The sequence below is a fragment of the Neodiprion virginianus genome, chromosome 3 (assembly GCF_021901495.1).
Source record: "Neodiprion virginianus isolate iyNeoVirg1 chromosome 3, iyNeoVirg1.1, whole genome shotgun sequence".
NCBI classification, from domain to species: domain Eukaryota; kingdom Metazoa; phylum Arthropoda; class Insecta; order Hymenoptera; family Diprionidae; genus Neodiprion; species Neodiprion virginianus.
The window spans coordinates 21545210-21565343 of NC_060879.1; the positions used below are offsets into that span (position 1 = coordinate 21545210).

At 44.6% G+C, this 20134-nt stretch overlaps 1 protein-coding gene across 5 annotated transcripts in view; it reads left to right on the forward strand.

The window, feature by feature from the left end:
* Positions 1-19595, forward strand: part of LOC124300045 (zinc finger homeobox protein 3) — a 207356-nt gene extending 187761 nt beyond the window's left edge. For 4 of the 5 annotated variants that reach the window (XM_046753666.1, XM_046753664.1, XM_046753663.1 and 1 more), the window contains one exon: positions 16382-19595. In XM_046753666.1, the coding sequence (XP_046609622.1) occupies positions 16382-17097 (716 nt within the window). In that variant the 3' untranslated portion in view covers positions 17098-19595. Of the gene's footprint in view, positions 1-850; positions 922-16381 lie in introns of all 5 variants that reach the window. The other variant, XM_046753667.1, reaches the window with a different exon arrangement.
* Positions 19596-20134: the final 539 nt, after the last annotated feature.

Consider the following 20134-nt stretch of genomic DNA (forward strand, 5'->3'; position numbering starts at 1 on the left):
ATGTAATACTGATAATTTTTATTTTATTTTCATTTATTTATTAATTTTTTTTTTTTTTTTACCTAATTGTTTCGCTGGATTATAAAATTTTCTTTCAGGATATAACTCGCTTTACGTACGAACGCACATTATACACGCGTACGTGTGTGCGCGTGTGCGTGCGCCCGTCTTACCCCGATCTGTGTGTATAATGGATGTTTTTTTGTTTGGTCGAATAGTATTATATACAAATATAATATTGTATGGTATATGCTGCTCGAATCGTTGAGTAAAAGAAGTTCTCAACGCAATTTTGTTATTGAAGGCGCCAACTAGAGCGTGAGAGTCTGGCCTGTTTTGGTCTCAAAGACGTGTATTACTTGTCTCCCATTTCATACGCCTTTACCTGTACTGCGAGATACGTACACGTATAAATGATATTTTTATTTCATTCTCATTCTCATGTTTTTCTTGGCACTGGACGTGCAATGTAGATTACGCGAAAGTTTCACGTTGTTCTCGTTGTCGGTATCCGCGAATTTAAATTCTATACCACATGCCTTGTACGTTATAATTTTAATCATAAACGATCAAACTTGCCACAAAATTTGTACACGATTAGAATCAAATTGCCCGTGCAGTGATTTTGGTGCGTAATGCGTGTCGTAATTCGTTGTGCAGGGAGTGGAAATGGACGTAGAGAATATTGCAAAACCAAACAATTAAACAAACAAAAAAGAAAAATAAATAAATAAAAATATCCATATTTAAAAAAAAAAAAAACACAAAATTTTACTTCTGTATAGTAGTAGATGTTTCCACCTCGAATTAAACCTTTCTCGGACGGAATAAAAAGAAATGCTTGTCATAGTTTCAGCAGTCCAAGTAGACCAAGCAGGCCTCGCTCTCACCAAGACTCAGTCACGCGCTGGCCGACAGCAGGTCAGTAACATTCATCAATTATTGCTAACGCCTACGTGTCGTCTTACGTTTATTATACCTGTACTTGAGTGTGTGTCTCTGCTTAAGTTAATGCGATACTAAATATCCTTATCGATGCGTGGACGACTACCCGGAAAAATTGACCCTTGAAAACTTGGCAAGTGGCAAAAAGAAACCGTAAATCAATGGAATTAAATTTAAGTGAAATGAAAATAAATTTGAAAATACTGCAGGGTATCATTTTTCTTGGGCGTCGTTTGCGTGGATTTTTAATCAATGTGTCGAATGACGCGATAATTCGGTAGTTCTTTAATTTACCTACAACTAAACGCCTGATTGTGATCGAAGTAAGTATATTATTTGACGTAACTGTCCATTCAACGTACGTGCGTACTGTAATATATTACACATTCACGACATACTTACCTACCATGCTGAATTTATGCGTATTACGTATACGCATACGTGATAGAAAAGTAGTTTCAACGTAGCGTAGGAAAATGTAATAGACCGTATACGAATTATTGCAGGATATTTCGCTTTTACGATCAATTTTCATGCCTATCCACGCACATATAGATGTGCAATTTCACTTGATTGAAAATTCTGTCCAAGGTTCTCAGAAAATATCTAAGATTAATTGTGCTCAGTTTTATCCCGTAGTGAAAAATTTCTAATACAAATTAATTTCCGCTAGTTTTCAAGCATGCGCAAGATTTTGCGCTCTAATCGATTCCGTAATGCCATTACACATTCTGCCGCTACTCGGATCAGTGATTCTCCACCAAAGTCAGGACCCAAGCCTCAAGAAACAAAAGATGTTGGTTAATTACGTAAATCTCGGCTAATTTGAAACGTTGCAAAGCTCAGGGTAATTCGAGGGATTAAGTCGAGTCAGTCTTGTCAGAGGGGTGAAAACGAGGTCGGAAGCATCAGCGACCATGAAGAGGGAAGGGAAAGAAAATTAAAGTCGCAACCGAAATGTACCTGCAGAGAAAGAAAGAGAGAGAGAGTCGAAGAGCATAAAACATAAGGAACAAGCACAAGCGCGAAACGTGATCGCTGGTTAGTTAGGATTGTAATTTGCTTCGCACCCCGCTTTTATGACGCTGAGATTATTATATGCACCCCGCCACTTGTAATTATGTACACACGCTGCATCCTTCGACGATGAAGTGCATAAACTGCATACCGAACTTGTAAACTCAACCCTCTTGTGAGACCTTTTTTTTTCGAACCAAATTTTTTTTCCCCGCATGCCGAACTAGCCCCCACCACAAATTAGATCGGATAAACCTGAACTCGTAATTCGACACCGGTCGGTGTTCTTTCGTTCGTTCTTTTTGTGTTCTACGTCGCGTCGCGCTCAATCATCGACGCATTATTTGAGACACCCCGGTAAACGTGGTACGAAGAAGAAAAAAATAAAGTAGATGAGCAAATCTCGACGACGAAGAACGGAGGGGGAGAATTGACGGTATTGTTTCCACCGAAGAGACGTAATTCAGCCGGGTTATAAGGGTATCGGTGAAAGGCGGGTGGCCGTGTTTACCCAAACAGTTGGACATGTAATATGCATTCTCGCATTATGCCGACTACACGACGCCCCTGTATAGAGACGCGCTCCTAACCTCGGCGTGCCGGTGGATATACAAAGAACTCGTCACGCGCCGACTGCCTGTTCATATGTGCCTAAAAATCTACATGACAACTAGGCGGCGTTCGCTCTCTCTGACGGGGGCTAAACCGGGTGACAAGGTCGCGCCCCGTGTTCAAATGACGTACACGAGCCTCGCGCGGTGCTGCCGACTCCTTCTTCTTCTTCTTCTTCTTCTTCTTCTTCTTCTTCTTCTTCTTCGTCTTGGTCGTATTCTTATTGCAGAAGATGAGCGAGCGCGCAGGTAGCAGGGTGAAATTTCGTTTTTCCTTTCCCTTTTTTTCTCGGTGTGCGAATATATTAAAATTCGAGGGGGATGATTTTTCGGGGTAATGCGTACGTGCGTGTCCCGTTATGGAAAGCAAGATGGATGGACCGGCATAGTGCGCTTTGAGGGTAGGTGAGTGTAAAAAAAAAAAAGGAAGAGCCGAGCGAAGAAGAAAAGAAAAAAACGCCGCTGCAACCCCCGTGGAAGCTTTTTTTACACACGGACGTGTATACGGCTGCAGGGATGTGTTGTTATTATTATATTTTATTTTTTTCGCCGTCCCCTTGCCGCTGTACTGTAGCATCGCACCCCAAATTCGGGTGTTAGCATTTCTCACCCCTCGATGAGCGTCGCGTACGTCTCGTGCCATTATTAAAAAAACGGCATTAATGTCCCGTCATAAATATAACGCGGTACCCTCTCGCGTGCGGAATAGCTTTTCCGTATACCTTTGCCCGACTCGCACCAAGGGCAGATCCGCAAGGCTTCCCTGCTTCATCCCCCGTCCAAACGAACAACCGGCGTGGCTAACGAAGTTAATAATCCACGACGCGCGTTACCGGCCGCTGATTGGATCTTAGAAACCGAAAATTTTTACCCCGTTTTCGATTTTAACCGACTCTTCCTCCCTCGGTCCGTTCGCTTCTTTTTCTTTTCTTTCTTCCGCGCTGGCCGCCAGCTCTTCTTCGTTTTACGCGCTCGGTTACGCGGCCGTCGACGGGGCGTAATAAAAAATAACCAAGATATACACCGCGGGCTACCCGTCTTTCCCCCGCGGGAATATAACTCTGCTAATGTACCCCCGTGAAACCCCCTACCTCCGAACCGAGCTACGGCTCTCTAACCATAAGGGAAACAAACCCCCTGCATTAAGATCTATACGCGTTCTGGGAAGAAATACGCTACGATTTTTGTTCCCTCTCTTACCGCCTTTTTTCTCTCTTCGCGAACTTCTATTTTATCCTGGACTTATTTTTATCTCGGGATTCCTTTTTTTACTCCAGAAAAGAGGACGCGGCTTAACAAATATTACGCGATTCCGCACCACTCCATACCCTGTTGCAATTTTACGTGTGTTTTAAACAAAGCTGCAAGCGTGAAAATAAATTTATAAAAGTACTACGATCACGGTATTTTTTTCTTTATTTAAGCTTGTTTAAAATGTATAATATATTTAAAGAATTCACACCCGGTACGAAAGTTTGTGGCCATCAGCCGATCAGGTACATAAAATTATAGCGACCGTCGCACAAGCTTCCTTTTTGTGACGTGAAATTCGTGTCCTTAAACCTTAACCCGAAGGAGGAATTTCTTCTCAGAATTATGATACATTAGCGATGTAGAAGTTGAAAATAAGCCCGAGACTCGAACAATCGCAAGTCGTACAAGCGGTTAATTAACGAGGGTTATAGATCAACGGCTCTGAATGAATATGGAAAGGGGTTTCTCCCGGACTCCCCTGAACGTATAAGGTAATATATGTGGAAGCGTACCATCGAGGAGCAGAGAGATGCATACGGCGTGGGGCTCTTTTATCACATGAAAGAGAACCTGAAGAATGAGAAGAAGAGGATAAGGAGGAGTGGAAGGAAAATAAATGAATAAATGAAAAAATACGGTTTTGCAAGCAAAAGTTCGTTTAGCGAGTGGCAGCCGTATCGGGGGCGGAAGGCTCGGAGAGATAGCCATATAGAAGAGAGATGGTCAGCGGATGAAAATGGCCGGGAGAGGCAGAGGTGCCGGCGGTGGGGGATGATTTAGTAATGAAGATATTAACGTGGCGAGAGAGCACGCCACGGAATACTGAGATTCAACTATCTAACTGCTAACATAACTCACGTTTATGCCTTCGTCCGGAGGCCGGCCGGCCAGCCAGCCAGCCAGCCAGCCAGCCACCCTCTCCCAACCGCTTCGGACTCACGGCCGCCGGATTTTTCCGTCTCTCTCCAATCCGCCACCTCGCCTTCCCCAAGAGAAAAAGGACCCGGACTCCTGTAAATTCTAATTACAATTTAATCCCGCGAAAGCCTTGACGATAACTATCAAGCGACTCCGTCGCGGCGATAAAAGGAACCGGTGACAGCGGTAGGATGTTGAGAAATTTGCGATTCTTCGCAAAAGAACGATCATCGTTTCTTGTCTTGGGCTCCTCCACTCTCCGAATGTAACACTCACTGACGTTGATTCATATTTGCAGAGCGCACGATCCTCTCCGGCGTTTAACTCTGCGGCTGCAAAGCTTGGCGATAATTGTCCGCCGGAATCTGGTCTCTCCCCTTTAACTCGACATGCAAATACCCCGGGGTAGTTAGCTAATGGGGTTGAGAAGGTCGGTGGAGTGGGCCGCGAGGCTGGAGCGAGTTCATTCATTAAGGGTTGATGGGTTAATTGCCGGCTCACAGCATCAGCGCCGAGCCCCTCGAAACTCTTCCGCCCTCGGCCTCTCATCCTACGATGAAGCAACAGGTTGCGCAGTCCTCCCGTTGTCAACTTCCCGCGGTGTCGGTTCCCCGGACCTGCAGCTGGCCTAATTAATTACACCCTCGTTTCCGTCTGTCTTTTCTTTCTAACGGGTTAATTACGGGATCCTCCTGCTCCGGGGCATTAGAGGCTCAAGGGACGATCAATTCTCCGGCGTTACCACCTGAAACGTGTCCCGGTCCCCAGATAAAAAAACCAGACCGACTAATTGAACAGAGTGACACGATATCCGGCCTAGAATTAGACCAAGGTGGTAACCACTCTGAATTTCAAGTTCTGTGATGTCAGTTTAAATCACTTTAAGTCACGTGAAGCCTTCTGAACTCGTATGAACGCATCCGAAGTCATTGAAAGTATTTTAAAGTCACGAGAGTCATTCCGAAGTCCTAAGGTCCTGAAGTTGGGCTTACACCGAAGTTCAGGAGTGATTGCCCCCTCGAATGAGCCTTTGCTACTCACGTCGCTCTTCGACACCTTGACCAAACGGCACGCGAGCGATCCCGGATCCTCAGCGCGTTGTGGGATCGCGATAACGATAACTCGAGGCCCCAACTCCACCCGACTGCCTAGCAGGCTGTAAATCCACCGACAACTATCTGCACCAGGTGCGAGCGCCACCCTGACAAGACCGCCTTGGTTGGGCCGATCATACGGCAGATAAACGGACCTCGGCTAACCGGCCAACACGGAAAAACCTTCTTTGACCACCGTGACGTTGACACTAAACGGGCCCTCGGTGAAGACCTCGCGATATAGGGCACCTGGTGTGCACTCGACTTTGACAAGTTCCGGAAATACAGTGATGCATGCACAGATTTGGTCAGTTTGTGATATTCATTTTAGTCGGGCTTATGATTCTTGTGTAGAAATGAAACTATAACGGTAGTGGTGATAAAATCTTTGATCAGGGGGAATCCATGAAAAGGACAACAGATATTGAGACAGCACAATTTTATTGAACAATTAATCTGTTGTCACAAAGTTCACAGCAAAACAATTCTTCTAATTCCAATTTTTATCACCTTTTCATTTTTCAGAAACGGGACTACTTTGTAATATAATAGATGTTTTGTTTGAAATTGCCGTGATCAAATTTAATGTTGAAGATCAAAATGGTCGTCACTCATGTTGTAAATCCCCTGTAATTACCAACAATCAGAAAACACTGCTCGTTTCGTATTTGGATTGACGAAACAACTGAATGTAAAAAAAACTGACAAGCAGATTTTCGTTTATTTTGAAGTTACGATACGCTACTGATATCTGAATCCCTGCTTGTTTATCATATCGTTACTGTTAATATACATATCGTTATAATAACATATCGTTGTTGAATATATATTTCGGTGCCGCCTGGAAAGTAAATCTAATTCGTAATGACAGGTCATTGTCCCGCGTCCTGGACCTCCTCGAGTTCGATGATTAACTCATTACCCAAGACGGTGTTTGCCTCGACAGCAGTATCCGGCCGTCCTTCAGGGGGTGTGATTCGGGGCTGTCCGGCAGCTAGAGGAAGGTTCTCCGTGACACGGAGGTCGGGACTTCCGGCGGGCGGCTTCAATTCGGTCAATCCGGGGTGTCAATCTCTCATTGTGAGTCCGTAGGTGTCGGTCGTGAGAGAGAAAGAGGACGCGATTCGAGTCGAGGCGTCGTAGCCGGCCGGTGGCCGTCGATGAATCTCAATTACGGGAGACGGCTGATAATTGTAGGGCTTCTTAATCCGTCTGCCGACACTAACGCCCTACTTTCCATCCCCCTCTGACTAATTACCGCGCCGTTTCCCCTGTAGCCGAACGCCGGTTGGCCGGCACCCGGGAAACTCGCGCCTGAAGGCAACCCCCGAGCCAAGAAGACCCAGAGGTGCGACACCCCGCGTCTCCCTAGAACTGTCTGCGCTAATTTGCATCTGAAACCCGGCGGAGTTTCGAGAGAGGTAGAAATTTTGCTCTATATTCTCCGATTTTTTTTCCTCGCTTATTTATCTCACTGCATCTTCACCGTATTTCGCGCCGGAGCGAATTATACCGAACGGGCGGTCGGAACGCTGACAACGCTGTGAATATTAATGGCGCATGCCTATATATATCTGGCTACATAACTTTGGCAAAGAAAAATATTTGAATAATAATTACCGAGCCTGGCCCCTTCTTCTCGCGGAGTCGAGACTGCGACGACGATGACGACCGAAACCAAGACCAACAACCCCCTTGTTACACGGTATAAAAAGGTTAGCTTTACGCAGGAAGAAGGGTCGCCGAGAATTTTCTAATTAGACGACCTCACCGCACCGCCCAAGGGGCGCAAACAATGCTTGACAAATAAAAAGTAAGAAGTGAAAAAAGAAAGAAAGACGTCGAGGGGCGGAAGGGGAGAGGGGAAAGGGAACGAGAGGAGGCACTTCTGCCGAGCACGCTTCACCGCAACCTGCAGCAGGATTTTAATATATCTCAGACTCTCGTTCACCCCGCAGGGAAAGCGGGGGCAGGGTTGTAAAAATAGGGCTGAGGGATATTAAAAAGCACAAAACGTGAACGAAAAAAAGAAAAATAAGAAATGCAGACAATGGAAATAATAAGAGGGATGCCGAGACAATCTTAAGGAACGAAATCCCGAGTAACGCCACCGAGTAATCAGAGTATAAAAAAAACGAAATAAAAATAAAAGCTTCTCGCTGTAAAAACGAAGATGAAAGAATTCGACAAACACGACATTTTTTTTGAATTTTTCATCGATATTGCACTTCGCACGGTATCCTTCCGTCTATCCACTTTTTCAAGCAGCGTAACGATCATTCCCTGGAAGAGTATTTGCCGAGAGAAAACCAGGGGATGGGGGTTAGAATTTGATTCGTAGCGAGTTGGCTTGGCTTGGCTTTCTCTCTCGCCGCGGATCTGCCTAACAAGCAGCTACCTACTCGAGAAGTTCTCTTGTTCGATCGCGCCGACCCGGCCTGACCCCTTATCCACCCCTGGGGGCCGCCCGCCCCCGTCGCTGTTCAAACCAACCACCCCTGCAGCCGGTCGCCTAACGATGTGCCAACAAATACAAGCCGAAGATAAAGAAGGCCTTGGCGAGGAGCGTAAGCAGATTGAGAAGTAGGGGGTGTACCTAAGGGGTGGCTACACCGGCTTTCACATGAAACGTATTTTTTCTTTATTCTCCCACTACTTCTTCTTCCTTCTTCTTCTTCTTCTTCTTCTTCTCATCGTCATTCTTCTTTTTCTTCTCCTTCTCTTTTACCAAAGGGGTTCCTTACCCTCGACCGTCGCCACCCCTTAATTATATCCCGACTGACAATTATTTTTAACGACCAGCCGATACCTTAACGACTCTTAATTCACCATGACACGCGCTGTTCCGTACGACAGTCTGTGTGTCTGTGTGTGTTATATTATCCTCGATCGAGAGACAAGAATGAGAGAAATACGAAGCCCGGAACGATCGTTCTCGTTTATTACAACTCGTACAGTATGATACACTTCGGTTTACAGCTATTATTATTCGTTTCAACTATTTCTGCATATTTCTTTCCCACTTCCTGCGTGGCGCCGCGCTGCGAAATCACAGCGTACAACAGCGTTTCCCAAGAGCGTATAATCGGCCTCTCGGTGCTGAGGGAACGACCGGGTGTTGATCGTCTCCGACGTCGTCGTCCTCGTCGTCGTCGTCGGCGTCGGAATCGTCCCCCAGCTACCCGGCTTATGGCTGGCAGTCGGTGTAGAGCAGCATTTAAATAATTAAAGATCCGGACGGACAGCCTTCTATTAATTGGATAATCGCGAGGCCGTAGACGGGGGACGGTGGACGGGGGTGGGTGGGGGGTGATAATGATTTTATCGTTAACAACCGCCCGCTTCAAAAGGAGCACGGGGGAGGCGAGGGGTGATGAGGGGGTCGGAGGGGGTGGGTGAGAGACAATTGCAGAGATAATACACGGCTTCCTGCCTGACACCCGGTGATACCAGCCGCCAATCAACCCGATGCGTTACGTGTGTACGTCATGCATATACGCTTCTATAACAAATCACCACACCGCTGCGTCTCTCTTCTTCCCTCTCTCTCTCTCTCCCTCTCTCGAACAACACTGTATACCGTATATCGCGGTGTTACGACGATGTGTGCACACATGTTTACGCTTAGCCCACCTAGCTTGCCGCGGCGTTCGCTGTACCTCGATCAAATTTTGATTTTAATATTCCGTACCACGACTTTTTACATTTCAATACTCTAAAGCGGATATTTGCGTTTTTGAACATTCGTTGCTTTAACTTTCTACTTTGGAAGATTTCAACATTTTTATCCCATCCTTTCCCTTCCGCTTAACTACCGTGCTTGTGTCATTTCAAGTTTCGTTTTTTCCCCGTACTTTGTTCGCGATAGAAATCCAGAGTTTTGATCGATCTTCGAAGAAACTCGATCTGTGTGGAATGTCTGATTGAGATATCGCGATTAAAATTCAGTCAATTGTAATTAACGAAAACGATTGCAGACCGTAGCAGTAAATAAATCTGAATCGTTGGTTATGTACGATGATTGTGAGCTAATTTCAGACGCTGGACGTTCATTCGCATTTATTTTGAACCTATCTCCCGTGATAAAGTACACCTATCCTGATAATTGGTACTTATGTCATGTCAGATAGGAATGAGTAAGAAGTAGGAAAGTACGTACAAGCCACGCATAGAAAAATTTCTAATCGATATAACTGATATATCATAATGTTCTACATTTCTCACGGGAACCATAAATATTTTGTACACCTAGTTAGAATCACTGTGAGAAATAGATACCGTTCAGGCTAAGCTCTTTAGGCTTGATTTTTCTCTCTTGTGGTAGACACACATCCATGCTCAATGCAAATTTCTTTTTACATCGGGAAGTGGTATAAGGTAGGTAACTCTTGAATGATAACGAAGAACAAAGAAAACAAGTATAAAATTGTGAGAAAATAAAAGAAAAGGTTGGATAATAAAATATCTCCGGTTAACGACTTTATTCGAGTGATAAATTGAGAAGAAGTTGTGTGCCGGGTCGGTTATCCCCCTCCCATCCACCCTCCTTAACTGCGACGTGTTTGCCGCGTGTGAACACGCGTGTATATCACGTTATTCCCGGTGGTTGGATTAAGGCCCGAGGAGCCGATTGATAGGGCGACAATTAGCCGTACCGGAGTTTATTTTTAAACATCCCACGACATCCTGGAGGACGATAGAGAGAGAGAGAGGAAAAGGAAGGGGGCGAGGGGGTAGAGAGGGAGAAAGAGCGAGAGGCGCACGAATACGAGCTTGTCGTCCGTGCGGTGCACGGGCATCCTCGAAAGGGGCACGTAGGCGGGTGCGTCGCGGGTATCTAGGCCCCCTTTTATTTACGAGTCTTGGAGCGATAAAGTCACTAAGGGACTGCAGCGTCGTCTCGGATCGGTCGGGGGCCGGGGGCCGGTCCCTAACACGTTCACGACCCGTTTGCATAGAAATGCCGGCATTTGTTGCCCGGCTATCGAATTCGAGTGATTCTAATTTGTCCGACGGCGCTGCGATAACGGGGCCCCTGGGCCCCCTGAACCCCTCCCAGAAGGTCGCCGACATCCCGGTCGCGCGGTTAATTAATACGCAGAGGTGATTCCTTGCCACGCATCGTGCCGACCCTGGAATTAACAAGGGATTTTTTACGAGCTATCAAAATCTAGCCACGGTCCGGAACCTCGCAATGGATGCAAATGCATCTTAATTCCGAAGCCCTTTCTCCGCTCCCCCACTCCCCCTCCCCCCGTTCTTCATCCTCTCAATGAAGATGTTCAAATCCATTAACAGGAGATTCCTTATACGCCTCTTTCGAGGATCGATCTTTCCCGCTATCACGGAAAATCCCCTTGTCTTTCGGTTTATTTTATTTTTTTCTTTTCTTTTCATCTTGTATGCAACGCTCGTGTGTGCAGGTTCAGACTTTTTTTTCTACTCTGTTTCTTCGTTTTTCTCACACTAACCGAATTCGCGATACTCGAAAGATTCTCTTTTTGATCTGATCATTTCCAGCGTGATTCAAAAGTTTTTTTTTTTTTTTCGGAATTTTTGTTACGAGTACCAATCTTGGTATCAACTCGAAAGAATATAACCGATGGCCATTTGGAGGAAACTTTGCATATTAAAAAAGTTTGCATTATTTATTGCATGAAAAGGTAGGGTGCATTGAACTTCTATCGAAACGTCATGTTTTGAGTTGCGTCACTTTTGACGTCAAGAATCGATAAATAAAAAATGAATGTACGTATAGATATATACAGGTATGCAAATATAGAAAAATAGAAAATCCGGATAGCGATTCCGAAATAATTAAAGACCCCGAAAACCTTTAACTCGGTTCAACAGCTGGCAGCAACTTCGGGAAACTTTGATGTTTGTCGATACGGCTCAGAACTTGTAGCATTTCATAGAAACTCGATATGATCAGAATGCAACTGTTAACGAGAGTGAATACTTGCATGATCCGAGAGGTTGAATATTTTTAACCGGGAACATTGACGGGCCCCGATCTCGTTGCGATTCCGGGACCGTATATAGCGAGCTCTCGCGGTGCGAGATGCGAGGAACACGGCATGTTTAACCGATCCCCCCGCCCTAATGGACGGCGAGAAGTCGAGTCAACGAGTCAACGTCTTCTCTGGATTGTGATTGCAGTATAAGTATATTGCAGTCCGCACATCCATGCGCGGAGCACCTACTACTAGAGGCGAGCGGCGCACGCCGTCCGCGCAAAGTACTGCGACGGCGCATTCCTCGCGCGAACGGGCCCCGACCGGGCCCAGAGCGAAGGGGGGCGAAGGCTCCGGCGCATGCACACAAATGTAGAAAGACGGAGAGAGGCGTGGGCGAGAGAGCATTCCACTCGCCGCTGCGCTGTCTCTCGCTCATCGGGCCCCGAGAGGCCCAATCGTCCTTTTCCTTGCGGGGCCCAAGCGTCGGGTGTTTCACACCTCCACTCGGCCGGGAATTAGGAAATAAATTAGTGCGGGGCTAATTCTGTTATCTGGTCGACGGGCGACGGGCGAGAGTCGAGGAGACCTCGGAGAGCCGAGCCGATGCCGATGCTGCCGCTCTCGCTGCACGCCGGCCCGAGATCTCAGTCGTTAGAGCGATACCTTCACGAGCACGCGTGAATTTATTGATTGCTAATTAAAATTTACACCGTCCATCCCGGGACTCGGCTGCGCATGCAGCTGAAAAACAATTTCAACCCCGTACCGAGATCCTTGCTTTGTGCATATCGGGCCGCGCTACGCGGACCTCTCCTTCTTCCAGCAATTAACGGCCCGGCTTCGATCCGACTAACCTCTCGGATTTCGGACTATTCGAAACATCCTTTTCCAATTAATTCACGAGTTAGCACCTCTCAACTTCCGCGGAATCGCCGAAAGATCCGAGTCTCGGTTTTTGTACGGCTTATGCAAATCGCGTCTGCAGGAAAGTTTTCATACTTTCTAGCGGATATGTTTCTGAGTACTGCTCGTAACTCGTGCTTATATTTTCTTCAAGTTAGAATATTCATTGAAACTTTCGATTATTGACGATAAGCAAAATTAAACTCTGATTAGAAAATGTGACACATTTCGACTCGCGATCTACACACCTGATATCTATATTTGACTGAATTCGCATTTGAATAAATGTGTCTTTTAGGCAATAGGGTGAACATGTGAATATGTGAAATCTCTATATCCTTTTCGCAAAACTTTTGGGAGTCAACCAATGCATAGCAAATTTTTCTACCTTGAGTTCATTCGTGATTTATTCGAGAAATCTGTCTTTACACTTTCAATCGATGTTTCTTCAAATGCAGGAAAACCGTTTCGAAAAGACTACAAATTGACGCAAGTATAGCGTACCTACCATTGATTTACATTGGATATAGACGGCTCATTTTCATGTTACACGGTGATGACTGTGCGGTACGTGCAACTCCTGCAAATCTCTTCGTCATCGTGAATCCAAAAATTTCACCATCGCATATGGAATTCCAAGCAAGCGTTTACCCGTAATTATACATGCACGGCAGTGAACCCCTCGATCTTACTCGACACCGTGATACGAGGAAAAAAGTTTATACGTATCATAGACAGTTGGCACGGCCGATCACAAAAAGTCGTAATCCCTACTTCCACCGTAGGTTAATAGTCGACGAGAACGAGAGCGAGGAGTTCCACACTCGTTCGAATTAGTTGGGCCTTATTGTCAGAGTATCTTAGAGTGAGGATCTATATTCGCTCTTGTAGTGTTTGGTATTGGGCCCATGCATGGAGGAACCAGATCATAAATTCCAGGGGAACAAATTTCCAGCATATGTAGCCGGCGCGCAATCTCTCGTAGAGCGGATCTCAGCGGGACGAACTAAATCCGCGTTTCTTCCGCGGCCTGTTTGGCCGATCGAGACGAAGAGGATTGAAATTATGAGAAAGAAAAAGTTGAGAACCGCTGCGCGTGGGAGCAGCCTGCAAGACAATCATCAGAGTCCGTCTCGTACTCGGTGTCTCACACATATTTGGACACATTTTAACGGAAACGTTCCGCGGTTCGGCAAGTGGCGGTCCTTACTTCCTCCCCACCTCCTCTTATTCCCCTCAAGATTGAGCTTGGGATACGACGGAGCCGGCCTGGGGGAATCAGGGCCACTCAAAGAAATAACCAGCAGTCATTAACCGTAATAACCGACGCCTCGATCGGTACGTTTGTTTCAAGAGCAGCGGCGGTCCGCAGGCTCTTCTTCCATCGGTCTCATCCCGAAGTCATGAGATCCCGCAACGATTAACCGAGTCATACCAACTTGTCCCACAGACAAACAGACTGCGAACTATTAGGAATGGTTCAGTGCGCTTGGATTTGACTGACGTCGAACATGAGTGTCACTTGAGTCTGGACTCAAGAAAATCACCATTAGCCAAGTTCAGGCTTACATTCCAATTTGGTATCCTCGACACGGGTAACCGTCAGGTGACCATCTCCAATCACAAACAAATTGCAAACTCTAAGGAATGGGTTGACTGACTTAGAACTCGAGTGTCGCCTGGCAATGGCTTGGACCCGGATTCAAACAGCTCGTGGAATGACGTTTAACTGGCTGAATCGTGGCGAAAAATCACCACGAATCAAATTCAGATTTACGTTTGACTATCATATCCATACCTGACTTTGAGTGACTGAATATTATGAGCACATGTGACTTTGAAGGACTTAACGCGGGTTCAGGCGACCGTCACCAATTGACACGGAGTTGAATTAGAGAGCAGGAAAGAGTTCAAATGGTGACAAGCGCCGAAGTTGACGAGAGTAACGTTACACGGTCTTGTTGATATTTCCGTCTTAGGATCAGTGCAGGACTCCATATCGGGCTGCAACGAGTCGCTCGGCCTAACAGGTCTCAAATCGTTTCCCACTACTATTAAGCGCGCCCGTAACACTCTAAAGTGGCCCTCAGCCCAGCAAGACATGTGTTAGTGAGTTATTATTCGGTTAGTGTACACACCATCAGCAGCTGGGAAGTTTCGAGTGTAACGCTGTGTACGGTGCCTACGCTTCTCTCCATTTGCATGCAATTTAAACCGTCGTAGCCGTTTTATGAGTTGATTAACCCCCAAATTTTCACACCTTTCGCCTTATCGCGTCCCCGTGGATTAACACCCTGGTGTTTTTTGTCCGCAGCCTCGCCCTCGCCTCCCCCCCTTCATATACCTCCCTCGATTCACCCATCTGTCCTTCTCATCTTTGATACTACTCGCTCCCTCCGGTGTCTCCCTACCGTTGATAATTACAGTAGAGCGACCGAGACGGGCTGAGTGAATGAGCAGGGCTATCATTAACGCTTCCTGCCTCATAACTGCTCATCACTCACTCATCTGGACCAACCCTCACCCACCGAGGACGACCGCCTCTCGATAATTCCTCCTCGATTCATCCCGGACCGCGGATCGAGCTTGGTTCGATTTTGTTATTCCTGAAAAAATGATTTTTCTTTGGTTTTGTAGTTGGAAAATTTATTTGTAAATGTTGCGTTCGTCTGAACCAATTTAAATACAGCTAAGTACCTACTTGTCGTTTTGTTTCTGCCGATTGATCAATTACGAAATTAACGCTTATGCTTGTTCCTCCGAGAAATTATTAATCGCGATGCTTTGAGGGAAGCATTGACAAGGCTCGGGCCTCCATCGGTCCCTCGGGAGTATAAATAATTTAATCGAAAACGTTGAGTGTACGTATACATGATTGTGTGCCGAGGAATTATCCTGTCAATGCGATTCTGCCCGCGGCTCGCTAATAACTGACAATTTACTTGTCCCCTATCTAAACAGGTTTCTGAATACGTTTTCACGCCGAAGTTAGTTAGCCGCAAGTACGTAGGTTATGGTGAAGGAACGTGGAAACAAGAAATTTAGATAAATCGTATCACGGTAATTAATTTCTCGTAAAATCAGTCTGCAATTATTTACTTCCTTGTCGCTGCGAGGCGAGACAAATTTTTGGACCTTCGAAGTTGTCGCATTTAACTACGATAGCTGAGTGTAGATGCAAGAACTTTGATTCGGGATTTGGAAAGAAGAGTCAGAAGTAATTGATAAAATTCAGAAACGTGTGAATCACTGTCGGATTTTCATTGAAACTACACAATCCAACTTTAATCCATCTTTATTCAATCGTATATACATATATGTAAATATAATTTTTGCCACAACAGACCTGAATCTAATGCGTATAAAATTGTATTATATCATGGATAATCCGACTCACAATCAGTAAAATTTTAGCGAACGCTCGAATGTACTATAATCCCAAACACTTGCTAGTCGCAATTTTAAAAAACATTCTGATGCAATAACGATGCCTTTAAATTCTTCTCGGTATACTCTGTTGCTAAGTTCAATCAATCAGGTGAACCGTTAACGCTGTTCAGAATCCAGACCATTCGACATGTATCCAACTACCCAACACCGAAAGAACGCCGAGACGACTCTTCCGCTCGAACCCCGAGCCTTATAACTCAACCCAGGCCTTCTTCTTCTCTGATTCCAGTAGCGACCCAAAGTCAATCTATCAGCCAAGGCTCCGGAGGGCCGTTGATGTCGCTGCAGGTGGAGGGCGGAACGCAGGTCCAGGTGCCGCGGGCATTGATGCAGGCATTCCTGCAGCAGGACCCGAACCACCCTGGTCTCGAGACGGTGCGTTTGCCGGGTGGTGATGCGGGGGCGGCGATGCCGTCGCATTGCAGGGAGGTGGAGGCGGAGCTGTGCCTGGTGTGCAGACGTTGCGGCCGGGCTTATCCGTCGGAATCGTCGCTTCTGGCGCACCAGCGTTCGTGCTACCTGGGCCACCAGCAGCGTCGAGGAGCACTGCGGCTGGTGCAACAGCGATTCGCGTGCACCCTGTGCGGTGACAAGACGAGCGCGTCATCGTCCTTGCCCTCCGCGTCGACGTACCAGACACTCGCGGACTGGCGACGGCACGCGGAATCGCCGCAGCACCGTGGACACCTCGAAACTGGAGTGCGTTTCAGTCCCGGGATTCAGATTCAGGGTGTGAATCCGCTTCCGGGTGAGGAGGTCAACCCGCTGACGGACGAGATGGAGGACGTGGTGAACCAGATAACGCTGCTTGCGGCGCGGGCGGCCGCCGAGAGCACTACAACCACCGGAAGCGGCCAGGGCGGCAATCAGGACAACAACAACGGACCGGAAGCTAAGCGGCAGAAGCTGATGCAAGAGGTCGCCGCATTGGCCGGAGCGCGCTAAGGCGCCGTCTGGCGAACGGAGGTGTTTCCACTGATCACCAACGACGCCGCGCCCCGTTGCAGCCTCGTTGCGAACCTGTGAGGTAAAGAAAGACACACGTGTACGTATCTATCACCCTTCCAGCCACCGATGGCGTTTGCCTAGTTCAATGCGACGCGTCGAGGGGCGGGGAGGGTTGGCTAATCGTCAGCCGTTTGCCCTCCCCTCCGGCCTCCGCATATACAAAAACTTGACTTGTCTGACGGGAAATATCCTTTTGCCGTTTTCACGCTGTATACCACCCGCAGGTTTACATCTACCACTGACTGTATCAATGTTGCGTTATACATAGACAGTCTATGTATATATTATACATACGTACGGTGTGGAAGAGAAAAGAGGAGAGGAACGGGACATAACAAAAAAATAAATAAATAAACGACAGCCTCAACTTGTGTACTTTAACAAAACACTGCACCCTGTGTAATCTTATAAAATTCAACTATATTATACGGTAACGTGATAATTGTCTGTTATTTTTGTAATGGTTAATTCGTTCTTCGTACCGCACTCAAGAATGTTCGACGCCAGCGTACACGCATATATATATATATACATATATCTATATATATATATATATATATATATATATATATACATATATGAAACGATTAATTAATGTGAATCTCCTACACGCCACGGTTGGGGTTGATTACAGTAATAATATTATTACGACTAATAATAATAACAACCGCAACAACAACAACAACAACAACAACAACAACAATAACAATAATAATAATAATAATAATAATAATAATAATAATAGATATCGATAATGATAACGTAGTAATAATAATGATATTTATAATAATGATGTAATAATGATGACGAGAAACGAAAACGAAAACGAAAACAATGATTGGACCGAGCTTGAAAGCAAAGGGGGGATGAAATGTGTAATCGGATCCTGAAGCTAGATGCAAAGAACGAAAAGTTAATGAAAGAAGAAACTGAAAAGCGAGGCCGGGCAGACAAACGTTCCTATGTAAAGTAATAAATGATGTTGTACTACTATTACTACTTACTAATAATACTAATAGTAATCCTAATACTGCTACACTATACTATTACCACTATAAACTAACTATTAAATGCTAAATCGTAAAACAACAACAACAACAACTACTACTACTACTATTCCTACTAATATAATAATTACTACCACTGTACTACTTGTAACATTACGTGAATTACTATTTATTTGCCTACGCCTATAAATGCGAATAGAGATTCGGCAAAATATTTGCGGTAGGTTATACGTGTCTGTGTATGTATGTATGTGATTGTATATGCATATATGTATGTAAGTTGAGACGCGACTGTAGGAGCAACTATTACCAAGAAAATGAAAAAAAAATACAAACGAATCTGTGGTTCGGAATCGTTGATCACGAAACCATATTATAATAGAATCATTCATTATATTAGCAATCGAGCCTCCGAGCCCGGTTTATTAGCGATCGCAAATTCGGCGAATCAAATATGTGTATGTATAGTGTGTGTTTAGAGATTACAAGACGACGAAGATAGAGCGAGTTGGAGAATCAACGCGAGGCGACGCGGAAACCTGATTAAGAGAGGGAAGGTTCTCTTTAGCTGGGAGGGAACCGAGCAACGTATATAATCTTAAATCAAAAATCAAGTCGAGATTTTCATATAAATTACCCACACGACTTATAATCGCGAGCGTACTGTCTAATTTGTGTCAACAAAACGCGGAAGTCGGGCGCCGCGCATTCCGACGGTCACGATACGCGGGAAAATTCAAACGTTGGGTTTCTCGAGAGGAAAAGGCTCTCGATAGAAGGTGGCAAAGAGACGCTACACTTATTTTGACACGGGATAAAAACGAAATCAAAGGAAGACGACACACAAGCGCACGCGCACACACACACACAGGCGCACGAAACCTGTGACACACAACACGGACACAAGCCTCCGCACACACAAAACCCAGCAACATGGTTCCTATATTTAATATATAATAATATAAAAAATATATATTTAATAATAATAATAATAATAATAATAATAATAATAATAATAATAATAATGATATTAATAATATTATTAATAACGGTAATGATAATGTTTAAATAATAATTAAAAATGAGTATTTAAATGATAAAACTATATCTCTAACTGAAATAATAACTACGTGTACGTATATACATATATATATATATATATATATAAATCACTATTTCGTGAGCGAAAAACAGTTATGAATTTTCACAGAGACACAATATACATTATACCGTACACACCACTCACAATTCACTCGCTATTTATTATGTTAAATAATACACACGCGAATGTATGCACGCATATGTATACATATATATACATGTATGTATGTGTGCGTGTGTGTATGCGTGAATATAAATTGTGGAGAAAGGAGTTTACCTATTAACTACTACTAATAGCAACAACTATAACACTTATACTACTACTACTCCTACTATTATTAATAATAATAATAATAATAATAATAATAATAATAATAATAATAATAATAACAATAACAACAACATGCTAAATACAACTATTACAATTAATGCAACTACTACTACTATTACTACTAACCGGTAAGTGACGTGCGTCTTAAATGTAGATTAAAAGTAAATTAAATTTAACGATAGCTCCGGTACTATGATTGATAGAAACATAATACACGTAACTATGCCGGCGGGTATATAGGTAGGCATACATACGTGTATACATATATATATATATATATATATACACATACTCACTGTACACATATATGTACACATATGCATATATATATACATATGTATATATGTATACGTATGAAATACACACATGCAACACAAGCGCGTACAAGCAACAAACAAGAGATTTAAATTTAAAAAATATAAATATATATATATATATATATATATATACACACATATATGCATAGGTATATATGTATAATATGAGATGTTGTAACGTTATACTAGGATCCTCGCGGTACTGACCGGAAGTATGC